The 21,025-nt window shown below is 44.1% G+C and overlaps 1 protein-coding gene across 5 annotated transcripts in view; it reads left to right on the forward strand.

Moving 5' to 3' along the window:
* Positions 1-17,808, forward strand: part of LOC121532134 (phospholipid-transporting ATPase IG) — an 84,000-nt gene extending 66,192 nt beyond the window's left edge. For 2 of the 5 annotated variants that reach the window (XM_041837854.2, XM_041837892.2), the window contains 7 exons: positions 76-203; positions 378-579; positions 663-766; positions 3,282-3,438; positions 11,341-11,452; positions 13,503-13,534; positions 13,881-17,808. In XM_041837854.2, coding sequence (XP_041693788.1) covers positions 76-203; positions 378-579; positions 663-766; positions 3,282-3,438; positions 11,341-11,448 — 699 coding nt within the window. In that variant the 3' untranslated portion in view covers positions 11,449-11,452; positions 13,503-13,534; positions 13,881-17,808. Of the gene's footprint in view, positions 1-75; positions 204-377; positions 580-662; positions 767-3,281; positions 3,439-10,300; positions 10,392-11,340; positions 11,453-13,502; positions 13,535-13,880 lie in introns of those variants that run through there. The other 3 variants (XM_041837863.2, XM_041837874.2, XM_041837885.2) reach the window with 3 other exon arrangements.
* Positions 17,809-21,025: the final 3,217 nt, after the last annotated feature.

Consider the following 21,025-nt stretch of genomic DNA (forward strand, 5'->3'; position numbering starts at 1 on the left):
TCCTCTCCGTAATTAACCCCTGGGTTCCCAATCCCTCCACTCCCTGCCCCCCTCCCTCCCTCCCGTCCTCCCCAGCCCCTCTACGACGCAGCCTATCTGACGATGTACAACATCTGTTTCACCTCAATGCCTATCCTGGCCAACAGCCTCTTGGAGCAGCACATCTGTATGGAGGTCCTGATGGACAACGCCGCCCTCTACAGGTAGGGTGGGGAACTACACTATTCATTCTGCACCTATGTAGAGAATGCACTGGCTATGCTTCTAGTTTGATTAGCCAAGCAAGTGCTTTCAATTCTCGGTCTTTGTATTCTTACGGTCTCCCCGGCCTCCCTTCCTGCCCTCTTTTCTCTCCATCTCTCATTTTCTCTCCTTAGGGACGTAGCAAAGAATGCCATGTTGCGTTGGGGCCCCTTCCTGTACTGGACCCTACTGGGGGTCTACCAGGGCCTCTTGTTCTTCTTCGGGGTCCGCTTTCTCTTTAGCAACCCCGCCTTGCAGGATAATGGCCAGGTGTTTGGGAATTGGTCGTACGGAACGATTGTTTTTACCGTCCTCGTCTTCACCGTGACGCTGAAGGTTAAGCAAATTATAACTTAATTATGTTATTGAAATACATTTTTAGACCAATGTTAACACTTGTCTTCTCTTTGTGGTTCTAGCTGGCTATGGACACGCGCCATTGGACATGGATCAATCACTTTGTCATCTGGGGCTCGCTGGCCTTCTACATGTTCTTCAGCTTCTTCTGGGGTGGGATAATATGGTGAGTACTGGATCATCTGACGCATACATCAATTAGGGCTGACCCCATTTAGTCAATTGTTTGGTCAAGATTTCGGTCACACCTGTCTGATTGGCTCATGTCTCAGTGGACTGATCCATTGTGGAGGCCTGTCTGAGTAGGCTGATCCATTGTGGAGGCCGTGGGGATGGCACAGTCCATCAGTCTACAACGTGCTTCTAAAATTGTATATGCTTATATTATTTAAGAACAATGGTGCAACACAAATAAAAATTATATTAATTTATAACAAATGCGCTATCAGCGTTAGAGCGTGGTCGCTGTTCTGTGGTTCTGAAACGCATGAGTGCGCTGTTGAATTGGCGCCTTTTCTTAGACCATGTTTCTATGTGCATAATAGCAAAGTTAACTAGCATATTGGTGTTGAGAACAATGCAGCGGAGTTAGTAAAACAGCCCTTGTCTTAATTGTCTAAGAAAAGTGAGGAGAGCGGAACCCCCAACTTAATTAGGTCTATAATCAATAGCCTAACTGTTAAATGTGCCAGGCTTTATAAATCATCCAGATATATAATAATAATAATATGCCATTAAGCAGACGCTTTCATCCAAAGCGACTTAGTCATGTGTGCATACATTTTTTTACGTATGGGTGGTCCCGGGGATCGAACCCACTACCCTGGCGTTACAAGCGCCGTGCTCTACCAATTGAGCTACAGAGGGCTACAGAAATAATACAGATCTTGCTTCTGTTGCCTGTTTGAGCGTTTGTTTAATAGCCTACTGATTCCGTGAGCACCAAGCCTCACGCAACCACGTCAGAAAAACAATTTCACAAATTCAGCTGTTTTTACTCCTTGCTATACTGTGATAAAGGCTTTACACTTTTTTTTCATTAGACCAACCTCTGGTATTATTTATAATTTAGTTTTTACAGTGTTCCAAATTGTCCGAAATTATATTTATTATAATAATAACCCTCCTTTTTCCTTGATCTCGTTATTATTATCATCATTATAATAATAAGTAATGTCATAATCATTAGTAGGCTTGGTATAGCAGCCTTGTGTAAATGCCATCGAGCTGTAGGCCTAAGAGCGCATCTTGTTTAGTCAATATCGTAACTTACTTAGGGCTATATTTCAATACTTATATAGGCTACTGTATCAATCAATAATTGATTTGTTCATGTCACCACACAGCATACGAGTCATTCATGATTTGAAATGCAAACAAGCATTTTAGTTTTAAAATAATTTTTATATATAATTATAATTATAATTGGTCATTTAGCAGACGCTCTTATCCAGAGCGACTTACAGGAGCAATTAGGGTTAAGTGCCTTGCTCAAGGGCACATCGACAGATTTTTCACCTAGTCGGCTCGGGGATTAGAACCAGCGACCTTTCGGTTACTGGCACAACGCTCTTAACCACTAAGCTACCTGCCGCCACCAAAGCGACCATTGAATAATTAACGTAAACAATAAATAGGCCTAAACCATTCCATTTTGTAAATTGCATTCACGAATGAATGCGACTGTTTTTAGTTTTTGCTGTAATAAAGGCTTTACAACAAAACAAAAAAAGTTACAACAGACTCGCTTATAATTTATTTAGTGTTTACATTATTCCAAACGGTCAGAACATTTATATTGATTATGTTGTAATCTAACAGCACCTGTTAGGCACACATAATATGCACGCAGCGTTTACTCCTTACCTTTTTCTTGATCTCCAGTATTTTCCAATTTGTTCTACACATCTGACTTCCCCTTTTCCTCCTGAGCAACCAGTAAACATTCCCCCGTTTCGAGTTTTTGTTACGTCCTCTGCATCCATTTTGCTTTCACATGTGTTACGTTGTTCAGAGTTTGTTATAACCAATTTATTGATGTGGTTATAATATGCTGTAGGTCCTATTGGTGACGTGCATGCACTGCATACATGTGTGAGGGTTAAGGGAATAGGGAATGTTTTTCCTAAACAAATTAGGGATTTCGGTAACATAACTTTTCAGTCAGAAATGGCTGTGATTATGTTGCATCTTCAACAACACGGACAGCGCCATAAACACTGTTGATGTTCTGTGGTGGTCACTGCAGCAGGGAGGAGAGAGAGACAACGGGTGCTAGTCAGTCACTCGCTGTCTTTTTTTTTTTTTTTTTGGGACAGCGCAGCAAGTCTGAGCCAGGCGGCACAATCAAATAAATTGCAGTCGGACTCCCTCTAGTCATTTGTCTTAATTATTATATCAAACAGTTTGCTTAAAGCGTCAGACAAGCTCAGTGCATATAGTTGATTTGATTAAAACACATAGGATGTGTCTATATATGGAAAAATACACGTTTTAAAATTTCGACCAAAAGAACAGACGACTCTTGGTCGACAAATATTTTTTCTTTGTCGGGGACAGCCTTAACATCAATCAATGTTAGTGGTGGGCTGGAGCAAAAGCCAGGACATCATGTAGCACCATGTGCCTGCTTTATTTGGACTGACCTATGGGAATGTTGTAAACCCTCTCCCTCCCTTAAGGCCTTTCCTTCAGCAGCAGCGTCTCTACTTTGTGTTTGCCAACATGCTGAGCTCTGTGTCGGCCTGGCTGGTCATCATCCTCCTCATCCTGCTCAGCCTGCTGCCTGAGATCCTGCTGCTGGTCCTCCGCAAGCCCCGCGGGCCCCACTCACGACAGGTACTGTCCACACATGCACAGATACCGTATCGTTTTAATGTTAAAGCAGAAAGCAACTGTTCAAAACACTTCATAGTAGTTTTCCTGTGTTCATATCCTTCATAATTTCTACGGGCTATAACTTGTCCTTTATGCGTCAGTGCACTGAGGCGACGTTCAGACGTCCCTGTGTTTACCTGTATTTCTGTTTATGGATCATAACCATCTTTGTTTCAACTTATAATTAATATTTTGTCCTTGAAAGTAGCCTTTTGTCTCCAAGAAGTCTTGGTCATGCTTGACGGAGCCCGTTGCTCTAAACATACATTAAAGAGCTCCTCCATAGCGGTCTGATTTGTGATGTTGATATGGATGGAGATCAGAGGAATAATCAAATTTGCCCCAATCTCCCTTCTGAGGCTAGTATCCCCTGGTATAGTCTGTTACTCAATTAACTCCCCATAACGCAAATTAGTTTTCCTTCAAAGTATTAGGAATGGTGTGATGACTCATAATTTGGTTATATGAAATCCATCGATTTTGATTTTTCAACAAAAATATCCCACTACAAATGCTTCTTTTTTGTACAGCCGATAAATGTAAATGTTTGACAACCTCATAATGATTTTCAGAATTTTCATGAGACCAGATTAAAAGGTGTCAGACACACACACTGGGTGGGGCAGCTATTTGTGCACAATGGAACTCATTGTCTGTCTCTTCTATGGTTCAAATACATTTTATAAAATATTTATCAATATTTATATTTAGGTTGTTTTTGCTCTCAGGTAAACAAAAAAAAACTGGTTTGATATTACATTAATTCAGACCAAGAAAGGTTACATTTAACCCACAATACCAATACTCTTCTAAAGGCAAGAGTCTAACCTGATACCATTGAGGAAAGTGGTTGAAAGCTATAGGGTCTCGGCAAAGGCCAACACTTACCCCACCCCAGAGCTATATATATATTTTGTTGATGGGAGAGAGACAATTCCCTATGAAATGACCTGCTGTAAACAAGCAAAACAGAGCAGTGAATTTAAGATGTTTTTATTGATTAGCATTCAACATAATGTGTATCCAAGTCTGTACTGTGATGTCAACGTTCACTTAGCAACGGCTATAGAGGAGAAAGAGGCGCTTCAGACAGAAACCGCATTGGTCCAACTCTCTCTATATACACTCACTGATCAGTTTATTAGGTACACCAATCTAGTACTGGGTCGGACCCCCCTTTGCCTCCAGAACAGCCTGAGTTCTTCGGGGCATGGATTCTACAAGTCGGAAAAGTTCCACAGGAATGTTGGTCCATGCTGACGCGATGGCATCACACAGTTGCTGCAGATTGGACGGCGGTACACCACCACCATCCTGTACCGTTGACACCAGCCAGGATGGGTCCATGGACTCATGCTGCTTACGCCAAATCCAGACTCTACCATCAGCATGACGTAACAGGAACCGTGATTCGTTGGACCAGGCAATGTTTTTCTGCTCAATTGTCCAGTATTGGTGATCACATGCCCACTGGAGCTGCTGCTTCTTGTTTTGAGCTGATAGTAGTGGAACCCGGTGTGGTCGCTGCAATAGCCCATCCGTGACTAGGATCAACGAGTTGTGCGTTCCAAGATGCCGTTCTGCACACCACTGTTGTACTGTGCTGTTATTTGTCTGTTTGTGGCCCGCCTGTTAGCTTGCACGATACTTGCCATTTTCCTTCGACCTCTCGTCAATTAGCTGTTTTCGCCCACAGGACTGCCGCTGACTGGATGCTTTTTGTTTGTCACACCATTCTCCGTAAACTCTAGACCAGGGGTCTCCAAATGAAACAATTATTATTTTTTGCTTTCAAATAGGCTCATTCTTCTCTTCTCTGTGGGCAGAAACTCTTCCCTGGGTCCTTAGTGTACAAGAGATGTGTTCTTCTGTCAATATAACTGGTAAGATGATGGTTAATAAACAGTATTTGGCACAACAGGCACCATAAAATGATTTTGTATTTTCCCGAATTCTGTTTTATTTTTCCTGGTTTTTGGAATTTCTTTTTTTTTACTATCAATATTACAATTATTCATAGAGAAACAACAACAACAATATATGTTCTTAGTCCATGTCAATGCTTAAGTCACATCAGAAGACCATTTCTGAGGTCTGGAGAAAAGAAAACGAACACATTTGGATTTATAAGTGTAATTCCCCATTAATTGCGCATCTAGTAAGAGAGGACTGTTAGTCTAACCATGTTTCTGCTGTTCGGCTGACTGCTGAAGCATATGTCAAGACAGTTTGCGAAACAATGGCAACCCAATTAATACAAATAATCATCAGGTAAGCCTACATTGCAGTTAACATTTAACAGTTAACATTTAATTGAGAATGTTTTTGGGGAAAGTCTTTGTCTACCCACAAGACAGTTATAATTAGCATCGCTAACTGGCTACATACAGAGTGATAGACAAACGTGCGCACCAAACAGACAGATGGGCAATATTGCTGGAAATTAATTGGCAGATATTGTGTTAAGTTTGACTTTTTAAACCAATAGCGGCTAATCAGGGGTGGGATAATGTCAATGTGGCTTTGATTGGATAGTAGCCAGGAGCTTTATGTTTGACAGCTTGCGATGGAACACTTGAAAAAATGCATGTACTTTCAGAATTGATTGGTGAGTTACTCATAGGTGGGCTGCGATCTACTGGTAGCTGTTGGAGACCCCTGCACTAGACACTGTCGTGCGTAAAAAGCCCAGGAGGGTGGCCGTTTCTGAGGTACTGGATCCGGCGCGCTTGGCACAGATCATGCCACACTCAAAGTTGCTTAGGTCACTCATTTTCCCCATTCAAACGTTAAATCGAACAGTAACTGGATGCCTGTCTGCCTGCTTTATATAGCAAGCCATGGCCGTGTGACTCACTGTCTGTAGGAGGGAACCATTTTCGTCAACGGGGTGGTGTACGTAATTAACTGGCTGGTGAGTGTGTGTGTGTGTATGTATACAGTACCAGTCAAAAGTTTGAACACACCTACTCATTCAAGGGTTTTTCTTTATCTAAATTGTAGAATAATAGTGAAGACATCAAAACTAGGAAATAACACATATGGAATCATGTAGTAACCAAAAAAGTGTTAAACAAATCAAAATATATTTGAGATTCTTAAAATAGCCACCCTTTACCTTGATGACAGCTTTGCACACTCTTGGCATTCTCTCATCCAGCTTCACCTGGAATGCTTTTCCAACAGTCTTGAAGGAATTCCCACATATGCTGCTTTTCCTTCACTCTGCGGTCCGACTCATCCCAAACCATCTCAATTGGGTTGAGGTTGGGTGATTGTGGAGGCCAGGTCATCTGATGCAGCACTCCATCACTCTCCTTCTTGGTAAAATAGCCCTTACACAGCCTGGAGGTGTGTTGGGACATTGTCCTGTTGAAAAACAAATGATAGTCCCACTAAGCCCAAAACAGATGGGATCGCGTATCGCTGCAGAATGCTGTGGTAGCCGTGCTGGTTAAGTGTGCCTTGAATTCTAAATAAATCACAGACAGTGTCACCAGCAAAGCACCTCCACACCATAACACCTCCTCCTCCATGCTTTATGGTGGGAACTACACATGCGGAGATCATCCGTTCACCTGCACCGCGTCTCACAAAGACTCGGCGGCTGAAACCAAAAATCTCAAATTTGGACTCCAGACTAAAGGACACATTTCCACCGGTCTAATGTCCATTGCTCGTTTTTCTTGGGCCAAGCAGGTCTCTTCTTCTTATTGGTGTCCTTTAGTAGTGGTTTCTTTGCAGCAATTCGACCATGAAGGCCTGATTCACACAGTCCCCTCTGAACAGTTGATGTTGAGATGTGTCTGTGACTTGAACTCTGTGAAGCATTTATTTTGGCTGCAATTTCTGAGGTTGGTAACTCTAATGAACTTATCCTCTGCAGCAGAGGTAACTCTGGGTTTTCCATTCCTGTGGCGGTCCTCATGAGAGCCAGTTTCATCATAGCGCTTGATGGTTTTTGCGACTGCACTTGAAGAAACTTTAAAAGTTATTGAATTGTTCCGTATAGACTGACCGAAATGTCTTAAAGTAATAATGGACTGTCGTTTCTCTTTGCTTATTTGAGATGATCTTGCCATAATATGGACCTTGTCACAACACAACTGATTGGCTCAAATGCATTAAGAAGGAAAGAAATTCCACAAATTAAATTTTAAGAAGGCACACCTGTTAATTGAACTGCATTCTATGTGACTACCTCATGAAGCTGGTTGAGAGAATGCCAAGAGTGTACAAAGCTGTCATCAAGGCAAAGGGTGGATATTTGAAGAATCTCAAATATAAAATATATTTTGATTTGTTTAACACTTTTTTTGGTTACTGCATGATTCCATATGTGCTATTTCATAGTTTTGATGTCTTCACTATTATTCTACAATGTAAAATTTTTTTACAAATTAAGAAAAACCCTTGAATGAGTAGGTGTGTCCAAATGTTTGACTGGTAGTGTGTGTGTATATATACAGTTGACGTCGGAAGTTTACATACACTTAGGTTAGAGTCATTAAAACTTGTTTTTCACTCCACATTTCTTGTTAACAAACTATAGTTTTGGCAAGTCGGTTAGGACATCTACTTTGTGCATGACACAAGTAATTTTTCCAACAATTGTTTAAAGACAGATTATTTCACTTATAATTCACTGTATCACAATTCCAGTGTGTCAGAAGTTTACATACACTAAGTTGACTGTGCCTTTTAAACAGCTTGGAAAATTCCAGAAAATTATGTCATGGCTTTAGAAGCTTCTGATAGGCTAATTGACATAATTTGAGTCAATTGGAGGTGTACCTGTGGATGTATTTCAAGGCCTACCTTCAAACTCAGTGCCTCTTTGCTTGACATCATGGGAAAATCAAAAGAAATCAGCCAAGACCTTAGAAAAACAATTGTAGACCTCCACAAGTCTGGTTCATCCTTGGGAGCAATTTCCAAATGCCTGAAGGTACCACGTTCATCTGTACAAACAATAGTACGCAAGTATAAACACCATGGGACCACGCAGCCGTCATACCGCTCAGGAAGGAGACGTGTTCTGTCTCTTAGAGATGAACGTGCGAAAAGTGCAAATCAATCCCAGAACAGCAGCAAAGGACCTTGTGAAGATGCTGGAGGAAACGGGTACAAAAATATCTATATCAACAGTAAAACGAGTCCTATATCGACATAACCTGAAAAGCCGCTCAGCAAGGAAGAAGCCACTGCTCCAAAACCATAATGACCATCGTTATGTTTGGAGGAAAAAGGGGACGCTTGCAAGATGAAGAACACCATCCCAACCATGAAGCACGGGGGTGGCAGCATCATGCTGTGGGGGTGCTTTGCTGCAGGAGGGACTGGTGCACTTCACAAAATAGATGGCATCATGAGGAAGGAAAATTATGTGGATATATTGAAGCAACATCTCAAGACATCAGTCAGGAAGTGAAAGCTTGGTCTCAAATGGGTCTTCCAAATGGACAATGACCCCAAACATACTTCCAAAGTTGTGGCAAAATGGCTTAAGGACAACAAAGTCAAGGTATTGGAGTGGCCGTCACAAAGCCCTGACCTCAATCCTATAGAACATTTGTGGGCAGAACTGAAAAAGCGTGTGCGAGCAAGGAGGCCTAAAAACCTGACTCAGTTACACCAGCTCTGTCAGGAGGAATGGGCCAAAATTCACCCAAGTTATTGTGGGATGCTTCTGGAAGGCTACCTGAAACGTTTGACCCAAGTTAAACAATTTAAAGGCAATGCTACCAAATATTAATTGAGTGTATGTAAACTTCTGACCCACTGGGAATGTGATGAAATAAATAAAAGCTGAAATAAATCATTCTCTCTACTATTATTCTGACATTTCACATTATTAAAATAAAGTGGTAATCCTAACTGACCTAAGACAGGGATTTTTTACTAAGTTTAAATGTATTTGGCTAAGGTATATGTAAACTTACGAAAACGGTCAAAAACTTTAGAACACCTACTAATTCAAGGGTTTTTCTTTATATTTACTATTTTCTACATTGTAGAATAATAGTGAAGACATCGAAATGATTAAATAATTTCAGCCCTGCTAGAGCTGTCCCGGTCAACTGTAAGTGCTGTTATTGTGAAGTAGAAACGTTTAGGAGCAACAACAGCTCAGCTGTGAAGTGGTAGGCCACACAAGCACACAGAACGGGACCACCGAGTGCTGAAGCACGTAGCGCGTAAAAATCATCTGTCTTCGTTTGCAACACTCACTACCCAGTTCCAAACTGCCTCTGGAAGCAACCTCGGCACAAGAACTGTTCATCGGGAGCTTCATGAAATGGGTTTCCATGGCCATGCGCAATGCCAAGCGTCGCCTGGAGTGGTGTAAAGCTCGCCGCCATTGGACTCTGGAGCAGTGGAAATACGTTTTCTGCAGTGATGAACTCTTCACCATCTGGCATTCTGATGGACTAATCTGGAGGGTTAATATATTATTCTTTTGGGGGGTGATTATATTTGCCCTGTTACACAGTTGTACGTTTCTTGCATATCCCAACTCCCCTTGAGACACCCACAGCGCCCCTGGAGCAATTAGGGTTAAGTGCCTTGTTTAATGGCACAGCGACAAGAGTTTTCACCATACCGGCTCCGGTATTCGAACCAGCAACCTTTTGGTTAATGGCCCAACGCTCGAGGCTACCTGCCGCCCCTAAATATCACTATGCCCCACCCTAACTAAATGCTGTCTCTTTAACTATACTTCTCTGTATTAATACATTCTCTACAGTCTCGCTCTCCCTCTCTCACTTCTTCTTATTGCCTCTTCTGTTTCTCCCTTTCTGTCCTGCCTGCTTTGCTGCAGATCAAGCAACGGCTTCCTTCGTCGGGGACGTCCACTATCTTCATGCTGTCGCAGACCGCCAGTACTCACAGCTTCTCCTGGAGTGACTGAGGTCTCTCTCTGCCTGCTTTTTCCCTTTACCGCGTCTCCTCTTCACTCCTCCTTTTACCCCACTCTCCTCCTTTTACCGCTCCTCCTCCTTTTACCGCTCCTCTCCTCCCTTTACCTTCTCTCTCCTCTCCTCCTATCTGTCCTGTACTGCTTGTCCTTCTTCCTTTAACATCCAGCATCCACCCTCCCTTGATTGACCATTCTAGAGGTTCCTTGTTCAGTTCATGGTGAGGTTAAAGAGACGCTACCTTTTGAAGGTTCTACCACCTTCTAGACTGGGTGGTACATTTTTGTTATGTCAGGATAATTTGAGAATGCTTATGTAAATGCTGGGTTGCCCAATGCCCAGCCATCTGTCACTTCCCCAGCAATTGTGGTTTTTGGTTTGTTGCTGCAGCGTTGGTCCTATGTCTTCTTCAGTATGTCTGAGTGCATCAGTCATTGTGTCTTACCTGCCTGTGCTGCCACTGTGTCTACAGTCTCTGCATGCCTGTCCAGGTGAATGCAGCACGCAAACACATGAGGTTAACCTGCATGCCAGCGTGCCCCAGACTCCAGCCAACCCCATACCCTGGACCCCACCACAACTGCAGTGGGCCACTACAGATATTTCTGGGTGGTTGTGTGTTGCTCTGAATGTGTCTGTTTTTAATCATACCTTTTATAGTGAAAGTCACCAAATGCCTCAAAGGATATTTGAAGTATTTGGATGGCTGTACCAATAATGTGTATTAGTCCGTTAAGATGGCTTTGTGTTTACTTTAAATAACACAACATTAAGTACAATGAGAGCTTTCTAAAACATTGACCCTCCTGGGTAGAGGAGAGCGAATTCACCAAGGAGAGTGTGTGTTTAAACTACATTACATTGTCCACCTTCTGTCTCAAGTGTGTAAGTGTCTGTCTGTCAGCACGAGGTGCCATTAGTGTCTCTTGCCTCACCCTTTCAGAAGAAGCTGGTGGTTCTGTCGGGCGAGGGGGAAACCCAGTCTCCCCGGTCTACAGCCAGGCCCCTGCTCATGCAAACCTTTTCAGACGAGTCCAATACTATCCTATGAACAGGTACTAACCCCAACTCTGCCCCTAAGTTAAAACAATCAAATACCCCCCAAAAGAAACCCTTTAGCAGTCTAGATCTGCCGGGGCCCATTTCTCTTTAACTGTAACTAGAATCCAGTATTCTACTCCAAATCCTGCTTTCCGTGCCTTCAATATGTAAGCTCCTCTTTTAAGAACTTGGTTCAGCCCTCTAACGGCGACCGTAACCCATACTTCCTGTGTGCTAAGCTCTTATTGGTTGGCTGAAAAGTGTGTTTGTCATAATGGCTGCTTCATATTTTTGCTTGTGAAATATGTACATACATTCTTATGGACAAAGATTTAGATAAACATTTCACTTGCCGAATGTATAAATTGGTGTCAGAAGGGGGAGCCTTTTCCAATATGATGCAATAAGCCAGGACAGTGAATGCTCCTTTCAGCCTCCCAGTAGATGACCAGCTCATTGTGGCCTTGCATGTGGTCTTTAATGATTTCTAGTTACCCTTTTGACTAAGTATCGAGTCCGTTGTGGAATGGGGATTAATCGGTCTCATCAGTGTGTGTGTGTGTGTGTGTGAATGGGAGTAAGTCTGTTCTGTTTCTTTTGCCTCTTTATTCGTAATGAAATATTGCAGACCTCATAATCTGCCTTTTTAATTCTCCCCTTATGGCGTTGTCATTTATGTGGTGGTTGTGGTATTCCCCCCCTCCCCCAGTTGCATGTGCAATGTACTGCTTGTGTCACTGGCATCTTGTGTTTTCCATTTGCAGGTACTGCATTTTATGTTAAGCTTTTCCTTTGTCAGATAGAATGTTGCTCTTACTATGTCAAAATGAACTGACCGTTGCCTGGGGTGAATGTGGTTGGGTTCCATTCAGGGCTCTAAAGTGCGACCATTTTGGTCCAATATGCTCCCAAATATTTTGCTGTGCGACCTGACATTTTAATTTGGGAGCACCAGAGCGACTACAAAAATATCAGCGGATTATAATTGTTGTAATGATTAAAGGAAAGGGGATACCTAGTCAGTTACACAACTGAATGCATTCAACCGAAATGTGTCTTCAGCATTTAACCCAACTCATCTGAATCAGAGAGGTGCGGGGGGCTGCCTTAATCGACGTCCACGTCATTGGCGCCCGGGGAGCAGTTGTTGTGGGGGTTAACTGCCTTGCTCAAGGGCAGAACGGCCGATTATACAGCTCGAACCGCTAGGCTACCTGCCGCCCCTTCGCTGTTTCCGAGTGCCCTAGATAAAAAAGCGAGTGCAGATTCCTGACCGTGGTGGTTGCACCATTACTACAGAGAACTGCTTGTCTGTAGCCCAAACCGTTCGAAACTTGTGACCGTATTACCGGCGCTACGTTTTTTTCCAGCTGCAGCTGGATGCATCTCCATTGGTGGGACGCATTTTACATTAATAAACCACGTCGCGGGGCGGTAACACCTTGTTCAATCATGTTACCTCATTAGGTAGCTAGCTAGCTAACAACCTGGTAACCTTACCAGTATATCTAAACATTTGATGGCACAGAAATAATGGTAAAGGGAGAGCTTTTTCAAGAGATCAGTGATCATCATAGTAATGAATGACTGATTTGCACGTCACGCACATCTTGAAATTATTAAAGAGACGGGGTACCGGCATTTAATGTAATGCATCTCAAATAGGAAACAGCGCTTTTTACACAATGTAGAAAACTAATAGTCCACAAATTACTTTGTAATTTCAATGACAGGTATTTCTGTCAACATTTCAGCTTTTATAATAAACAAATGTCTTAACAGTGTTAGATATTACTTTCTAGGGTACAAAATGTGCTTCAAAAGTACCTAGAATTCATAAAGGCCCAATAAAGGCTGTATCTCAATCTATTTTTAAATTACATTTTCTGGTGCTCCTAAATTTTATGTGCTGCTCCTAACTTTTTTAAATTGGGAGCACCAGTGCTACCAATGTACAATGCTAATTTAGAGCCCTGGTTCTATTTATTGTAAAGGCTGGGTTAACACCAGGCTTTATGCTCACATCCATCACCTGTATTTAACCTGCTTCTCTATTCTTCCCAGCCTTCAGAGGACTCCCTCCTAAAAACATTCAGGTAAAACAAGGGCTAATCTCACATGTCTAAATCCTTGGCTCTCGCCTCATGGTCTTCTTGGGTTTCATAGACTTCTAGAATCATTGGGATGATCACATGAAGTCAGAGCAGTAGACATTCTATGATTTGATTTCAGCTGATCTCTGTTTTCAGGGGAGGTGTGTCCAATCAATTGTATTTGGGGGTATGTGGTCAATTCCATCTGATTTTGGGGGTCAACATTTAATGGTGTCTGTGTCATGGTGCTGCTCTGTGTTGGGACCTTCCAGTGGTTGGCATTTGGCAGGAGCAGGGTTCTGTCTATAAAGTTGACTGACTTCTGTCTCTGTGTGTTTGTCCTTTCCAGATCGCTGCCATCACGCCCTTGTCCTACAAGCACCTGATCGGGCAGGAGTGAAGGGCAGAAAGGAGGAGCAACTACACTGCGGCCAGTGTCTTTCAGGCCCCCATGGCAGTCAGGTTGACTGCCTGCACTTTTGCCTGATCTAAAAAGAAAATCGAAATCGCTAGAAGAGCCAGGGGTGGACTCCACTGTCCCCCTGCTCTCTCCGTCCTTCCCCTCTTCCTGTTTCCCTCTGCATGTCTGCAGAGAACTGCACCACCGGCCCACGCAGCACAGGCCATTTTTACCATGTTTTTACTGCACTGTTCAGACAGGAGGCATGAGTTTCCGCTGTTTATTTTTCTTTCCTTTCTTGAATTCTTGCTTAACAAATGTAAATGAATGCGTACAAGGCTGCCTTGTCAGTAGTACTACTAAGATCTGCTGTGTTGTAACATGCAGCAACACCTCCACTGTCCCAGAATGATTCATCTGCATGAAACAAAGGAGGCTCCATGAATGCCACATTCCACTTGTTATTTCTTGTGTGTTTAGGTCAAGGTTTGTTAAAAAATATATCTATATAAATGTTACTTAACTTTCTGAAGCAAAGATTCTACAGTTCCAGGTCCAAATCATAGTTTATAAGTTACATGATTCCAGTCAAGTCCAGGGCAAAAGAGAGCATGTTCGCTCAGTGCAGACTACACTGCACACAGGTTACTGAATATCTTGAGGGAAAAAAAGTGCATTGGATACTGAGAAGGGAGGGTTAAGAGGCACAGCCCCCTACTGGGTTAAGGGAGGGTTTAGAGGCACAGCCCCCTACTGGTTAAAGGGAGGGTTAAGAGGCACAGCCCCCTACTGGTTAAAGGGTGGGTTAAGAGGCACAGCCCCCTACTGGGTTAAGGGAGGGTTAAGAGGCACAGCCCCCTACTGGGTAAAGGGAGGGTTTAGAGGCACAGCCCCCTACTGGTTAAAGGGAGGGTTAAGAGGCACAGCCCCCTACTGGTTAAAGGGAGGGTTTAGAGGCACAGCCCCCTACTGGGTTAAGGGAGGGTTTAGAGGCACAGCCCCCTACTGGGTTAAGGGAGGGTTTAGAGGCACAGCCCCCTACTGGGTTAAGGGTGGGTTTAGAGGCACAGCTCCCTACTGGTTAAAGGGAGGGTTTAGAGGCACAGCCCCCTACTGGGTTAAGGGAGGGTTTAGAGGCACAGCCCCCTACTGGGTTAAGGGAGGGTTTAGAGGCACAGCCCCCTACTGGGTTAAGGGAGGGTTTAGAGGCACAGCCCCCTACTGGGTTAAGGGAGGGTTTAGAGGCACAGCCCCCTACTGGGTTAAGGGAGGGTTAAGAGGCACAGCCCCCTACTGGTTAAAGGGAGGGTTTAGAGGCACAGCCCCTTACTGGTTAAAGGGAGGGTTTAGAGGCACAGCCCCCTACTGGTTAAAGGGAGGGTTTAGAGGCACAGCCCCCTACTGGTTAAAGGGAGGGTTTAGAGGCACAGCCCCCTACTGGGTTAAGGGTGGGTTTAGAGGCACAGCCCCCTACTGGGTTAAGGGTGGGTTTAGAGGCACAGCCCCCTACTGGGTTAAGGGAGGGTTTAGAGGCACAGCCCCCTACTGGGTTAAGGGAGGGTTTAGAGGCACAGCTCCCTACTGGTTGAAGGGAGGGTTTGGAGACACAGCCCCCTACTGGGTTAAGGGTGGGTTAAGAGGCACAGCCCCCTACTGGGTTAAGGGAGGGTTTAGAGGCACAGCCCCCTACTGGTTAAAGGGAGGGTTTAGAGGCACAGCCCCCTACTGGGTTAAGTCTCCATTTTCCCAAAAAGTGTGTATGTGATTTAATCAAAATGACTGGTAATGAGTTGTGCTTGCCAACATTTCTACCTGGTTCTGTGTTTGGAGCATGACATGTATCTTCCAAGCAGAAGGCCGGACATGAGTCTTCGAAGGCCGGTGATAATATAAGAAAATCCCAATTGGATTGAGAAAATTATTACATGTGATGTAGTTATAGATCTTAACCTGTTTGAATGCCTAATGCTTGAAGCCAAAAAATGTGTCTGAGCTGGGGAGATGCAAGTGTCATGCCCAGCACCCTCCAAATGATTGCAAAATATGTTGCTGAGAGTGTGAGCAAGTTGTTTGTGTGTGCGCGTTTGTCATGCATCTGTTACCCAGCAGCACAGCTGTTCTGGATTGGAACGATGGCCTAAAAAGCAACCTTTTTGTTACATTAAGACACGTACAGCTTTTAACAGGAATACCTGTAGCTACCTTGTAGATTAGCACGTGGTTGTCATGACCTGTCCTCTAAAGTTCTGTGGATTTTCCTTTGGGCATGTGGGCACAAAGGCACATTTGTCATATGCCGAAACACACATGCATAATGCGCACACACCTACGCATTCACAAATGCGCACATGCACTAAAAGTCTAAAATGAGGTATCTATGTCCCATTACCAGTTAGTGTTTGTCAAAGATGGGCTGACGTTGGGTGGGTAAAGATCCCAACTCCAGACTTTCTCTTGTCAGTTAATGCGACTGTGAGGCTTTCTACCCACCTGCTTACCTTTCATCAACAACCATATCCATTTACCATATCTGAGATGGGTTTCTTACTGACTTCTAGCGTTAGTGCTTCATACATTCCATTTCTACATGCCATGATTTGAGTCACTTTTAGATACTATGGGACGATTTTTGGAACGTGTAAGAATGTATTTGACATATTTATTGTTCTGAGTAATTTTACTCACAAATCGTATATTTTTATTACATACATCATTTTTTATTGTAGAGAATTATCAGCTTTGTGCAATTTCAGTATGCCTGTGTTACTTCAGACAAGATGTGTGCCCCTGTGCCAACCCATATCATATGTATCTCACACACCTGCAGGTATATCCTACCTTACACCTTCACCATATCCTCTCCCTCCACCGTTCTGGTCGCAGGTCAGATTACAGAGCACTGGTTAGAGGTCAGTTAAGCCATATCTAGGCTTGGAATGGAGCCTCTTTTAGTTTTGGCACAGGGGTATGTCTTGTCCTTTAAAAAATGCCATAACTATCAAATATTTGATAATGATGGCTATAGTTCCTAAGTTGAGTAGCTATAGTCCAGATGGGCTTCATTCCAGCTCCTTAGTGGTTGGAGATACTGTAACAGCTACATGATGGCTGTACATGACCTGTGACATGATACTGAGCATGTGCAACCTGGTGCCCCTCCCCTCTGTCACACTTGTCAGAATTCCAGACACGGCTTCTATGCCAAATGTGATTTACCATACTTTCATATATCACATGCTATACCAGCTTGTGGAGGAGAAATGTATATATTTTTCTTGACTTCAAGGGTCTGGAGTTTCCAGAGGATTGTGTACACCAGATGGCTATATCACGGGGAACTCTTTGTAACGTTTCCTTTTGAAACACTAAAGCTATCAGGAGGCTGAGTATAGGCTGTGCTCAGACCAGCCTGAAGACACTGCTGGACTCTCACCTGCCTGGGCTGTGTCCTAGGTCAGGGGGTAGGAGGAGGACTTACTGTATGGGGAGGGGGGGGCTGCATTACAGATGCATTTTTCAAAAGCTTACTAAATTTATTGAATTCTCATGTTTTGCCTGACCAAAAAAAGAAAGAAAATGATTGTTTTTTAAATGCAACCCTTTTTCCAGCCACTTTTGTAAGAATAATCGAAACGTCCAAAAAAAAGCAAGAGCGGCTGGATGAATGTGGAGAATGGCCCTGTCCACGGGTGACCGCTGGGGTGGGGTTCTGTGGGTTGACGGGCACAAAATGGGCACCTCACCCCGGCGCCAGGACCACCCCACATCAGGCCCCTCAGGCTCCAGCCTCGGCACTCTGAACCTCCGACCTGAATGTAGCACTTTAAGACCAGTCTGTTCAACACAGTTTTTCTGAAATAAATCAGAATGTTATGAAGAATGTCTTCTGTTTTTATTTATGAATTTGTGGTATGTTTGAGGGAACTTGTGTGTATCAGCAAGCATACTAAGCTTATGCTTAACATGGTCTGTTAGTATGGGCTTTGCAGAACTGCACGCATGTTGTGTGTGTGTGTGTGTGTGTGACACAGGAGGCTGGTGGTAGGAGGACGGCTCATAATAATTGCTGGGATGGAGTGAATGAAATGGTATCAAACTCAGGAAAACCACGTGTTTGATGTATTTGATACCGTTTATTCCATTCCAGCAATTACAATGAGCCCATCCTCCCCAATTAAGTCACCACCAGCCGCCTTTGGACATTGTGTGTGTGTGTGTACGCCTGGCCACACCAAGCAGATGCTCTGCGGTAATGAGGTGGCTGAGAGGCTTAACTGGATCAACTGTGCTGCTGAAGGCCAGAGCTCCACAGCAGAGTTCAGACGTACTGCTGACCGAGTGGCCCACAGCCCGCCACTCAACCTGCCACCACAGCACCACCCAACACTCCGTGTGTGAGTGTATTAATGTATGTGCATATCCTTCTGTTACTCTACTCTCTCTGTGGATACGTGTGCCTGAGTCCTGGTCGGTTGAGGGGAGACGTAGGCAGAGTAATCGGGGGAGTGGAGATGAGTGAAGCTCTGTCATTATGTACAATGACACGCATTCATGTTCCTTCGTTTGAATGTGTCCGTTGTGTGTTAATGTGTGTGCAATTGCATTGGCAGAACAATTTGTTGGCTTAGAAAAAGACGGGAGAATAATGTGCTGTTTACAATGGCTCTATTGACACAAATGTGTAGCACACGTTTCTGTGTGTGTGTCCCAGTATATTGAGTAGGAGGAAGCATTAACACTCGTGTCAGATAGCCCAGCAGTGCTGTATGCGATAGGTCAGCCAGGCAGCACTGTGCGGAATCAGCCCACAATCTGCTACAGGAATAAAGTGACCACTAAGACAGAGGAAAGGAGGAGGAGTCTTAAAAGTTGGGAGGGAGTTGGCAGTGTGTCAGGATGGGATCCACTGTGCCTCAGCAGCGGCAGAGCTGACGCACTAAAATTCAGACTGAGGGAGAGGGCAAGAGGGTGGGATAAGGGGAGGGTATAGAGGAAAAAGAGGAAGAGACGCCAGATGGAGGGTGCAGTGTTTGTTTTGAAGTGGCAGACTGGTGTTCATTAAGGGGTTTGTGGCTGCAGTTTAGAACTGGATACTCCCCCACTGGACTCAGGATATTAGTGAGTGTGTGAGGGAAAAGTGCATCGTTGCATCAGGACTCTGTCTTGGCCACAGCAGCCGGAAAACCTACCATCGATTTTTCTGTGTGGACTGCACACTTCTTCCTCCTCTGTGCAGTACTGGGTTGTTCTGTGGATGCGCTCTATGCGGCTCAAGGTGACTCAGGATCCGGATACAGCCCCTGGGAGCCTCCCGACTGGATCGCTGGACCTACAGGGGAAAGTGGGCTGAAGCTTCCTCTCTACCCCCTGGAAGTGGAGTCGGACTGGGGATAGGACCGTAGGATAGTCAGGAGGATGTGAGACCTTGACACCAGCCATTACCCACTACCAGGCCTGCTAGTGTTCTGTCTAGTCCTGTGGAGGTGGATAAGGGGGAAGGGAATGGGCCCAGCTTCACTGCAGGAGGAGACGGAACAGGAGCAGGAGCCAGGGGGAGAAATGGAGTGCTACCACAGCCTTCTGCAGGCTGGCTCTCAGCTAGAGAACACACTACAGCGTGAGTACCTCTCCTGTACTGCCCCCTTACTGGCATACGGGGACGTATAACTGCATCTTAAATAACATAGTAGCCTACATGGGGAAATATTATGCATTGTTAAATATACAATATATGGAGACAACACCGTCATAATACATGGGCAATATTAAAACGCATAGGGTAGCTTTAGGTCTATTGAGAGTTGTTGATGGGATGGTTGCTGCTGTAATCCAGCAGTAGTCATAACGTAGCCATGCAGGGATTAATGTGCTATTTTTAAACCCTGGGGGGATCGTTCTTATCCATAGTGATCATATGTAGAGGAGATATTTGTAAGTACATGCCACATCTGGGTGTGTTTGGAGAAATGCTGAACCAAGCGTTCCTTCAGTGAAATGAATGAACTATAGCTTTATTATACATTTTGTGACACTGAATTGATTAGAAAATACCCAGGGAAACTATCAAGGTACAGTTCTGTATGGTTGCTCGCAGCTTTTTGAAGTCGAGTGATAAAAAAATAAATGCAAACCTCTATTGGGGGAGGAATCCTGTAAGAGAAGCCAGATGGGCAGATTGGACAATTAAATGATGAAGACGAGTGGCGCTGCATCCCCACCATGGTCCAAATGCTACAGAAGACTGACGAGGTGATAAACAGTGCCCATGAAACCATATCCTCTACACATTCTCCTCTGTCCTTTCATTTCTATTGGATTGAAATACAAATACAATGAAGAAGAAAGGGCTAGTTTCTCATCAGTGTTGATTCATTTCCAACTGTAGTGACAGTTTGTTGGACTTCAGTTACAGTACAGCTCATGGACAGAGGTGGTTTGTACCTCTAGTAGATTGGATTCTCTTCTCTGTAGAGGACTAACAGGATTGTGTGGTGACCTTTGGCACTGCTTTGTTGTTGTTCCCTTGTTCACTGACTTGTGCCCCTGTACTTCCCCTGTGTGAGGGTGTTGTCCTTGTCCACAGGCTGGCCTGTGTGTGAAGGTAACGGGGACATTGGGGAAAAGGCCCTCCCCCGGAGGTTCTATTTTTACCAGGTGGAGTTTGTTCAGTGTAATGATGTGTGTGTAATGTGAGCTAAATTCTGTGGGCCGGGCTGGATCTGCCAAGAGGACGAGGAGAGACTGCAGTATATGGAAAAAGCTTTACACACACACACTACAGATCAGTTACCTGTAAATCTTCACCTCCCTCCACCTGGTTGTATTTTAACCTGTCAATATCATTTACCTCTGTGTGTGTGAAGAAACATGGCAGACAGGGTTTAACAAACTGCTTTCCTATGAGTTATGTGAAGAATGGATCATTTTGAAGCCCCATCACGCATCCTGCAGTTCATCCTGAACTTGAACCTTCACCTACACATAGCCTACACCAGTGGCGGTTGGTGCCGTTTAAGATGAGGGAGGATGATAACAGCATATTGGATGACTGTCATTCATATTCCATTCACCCAGTTCAATGTAACATCGATAGG

Source organism: Coregonus clupeaformis, chromosome 2 (genome assembly GCF_020615455.1).
Source record: "Coregonus clupeaformis isolate EN_2021a chromosome 2, ASM2061545v1, whole genome shotgun sequence".
NCBI classification, from domain to species: domain Eukaryota; kingdom Metazoa; phylum Chordata; class Actinopteri; order Salmoniformes; family Salmonidae; genus Coregonus; species Coregonus clupeaformis.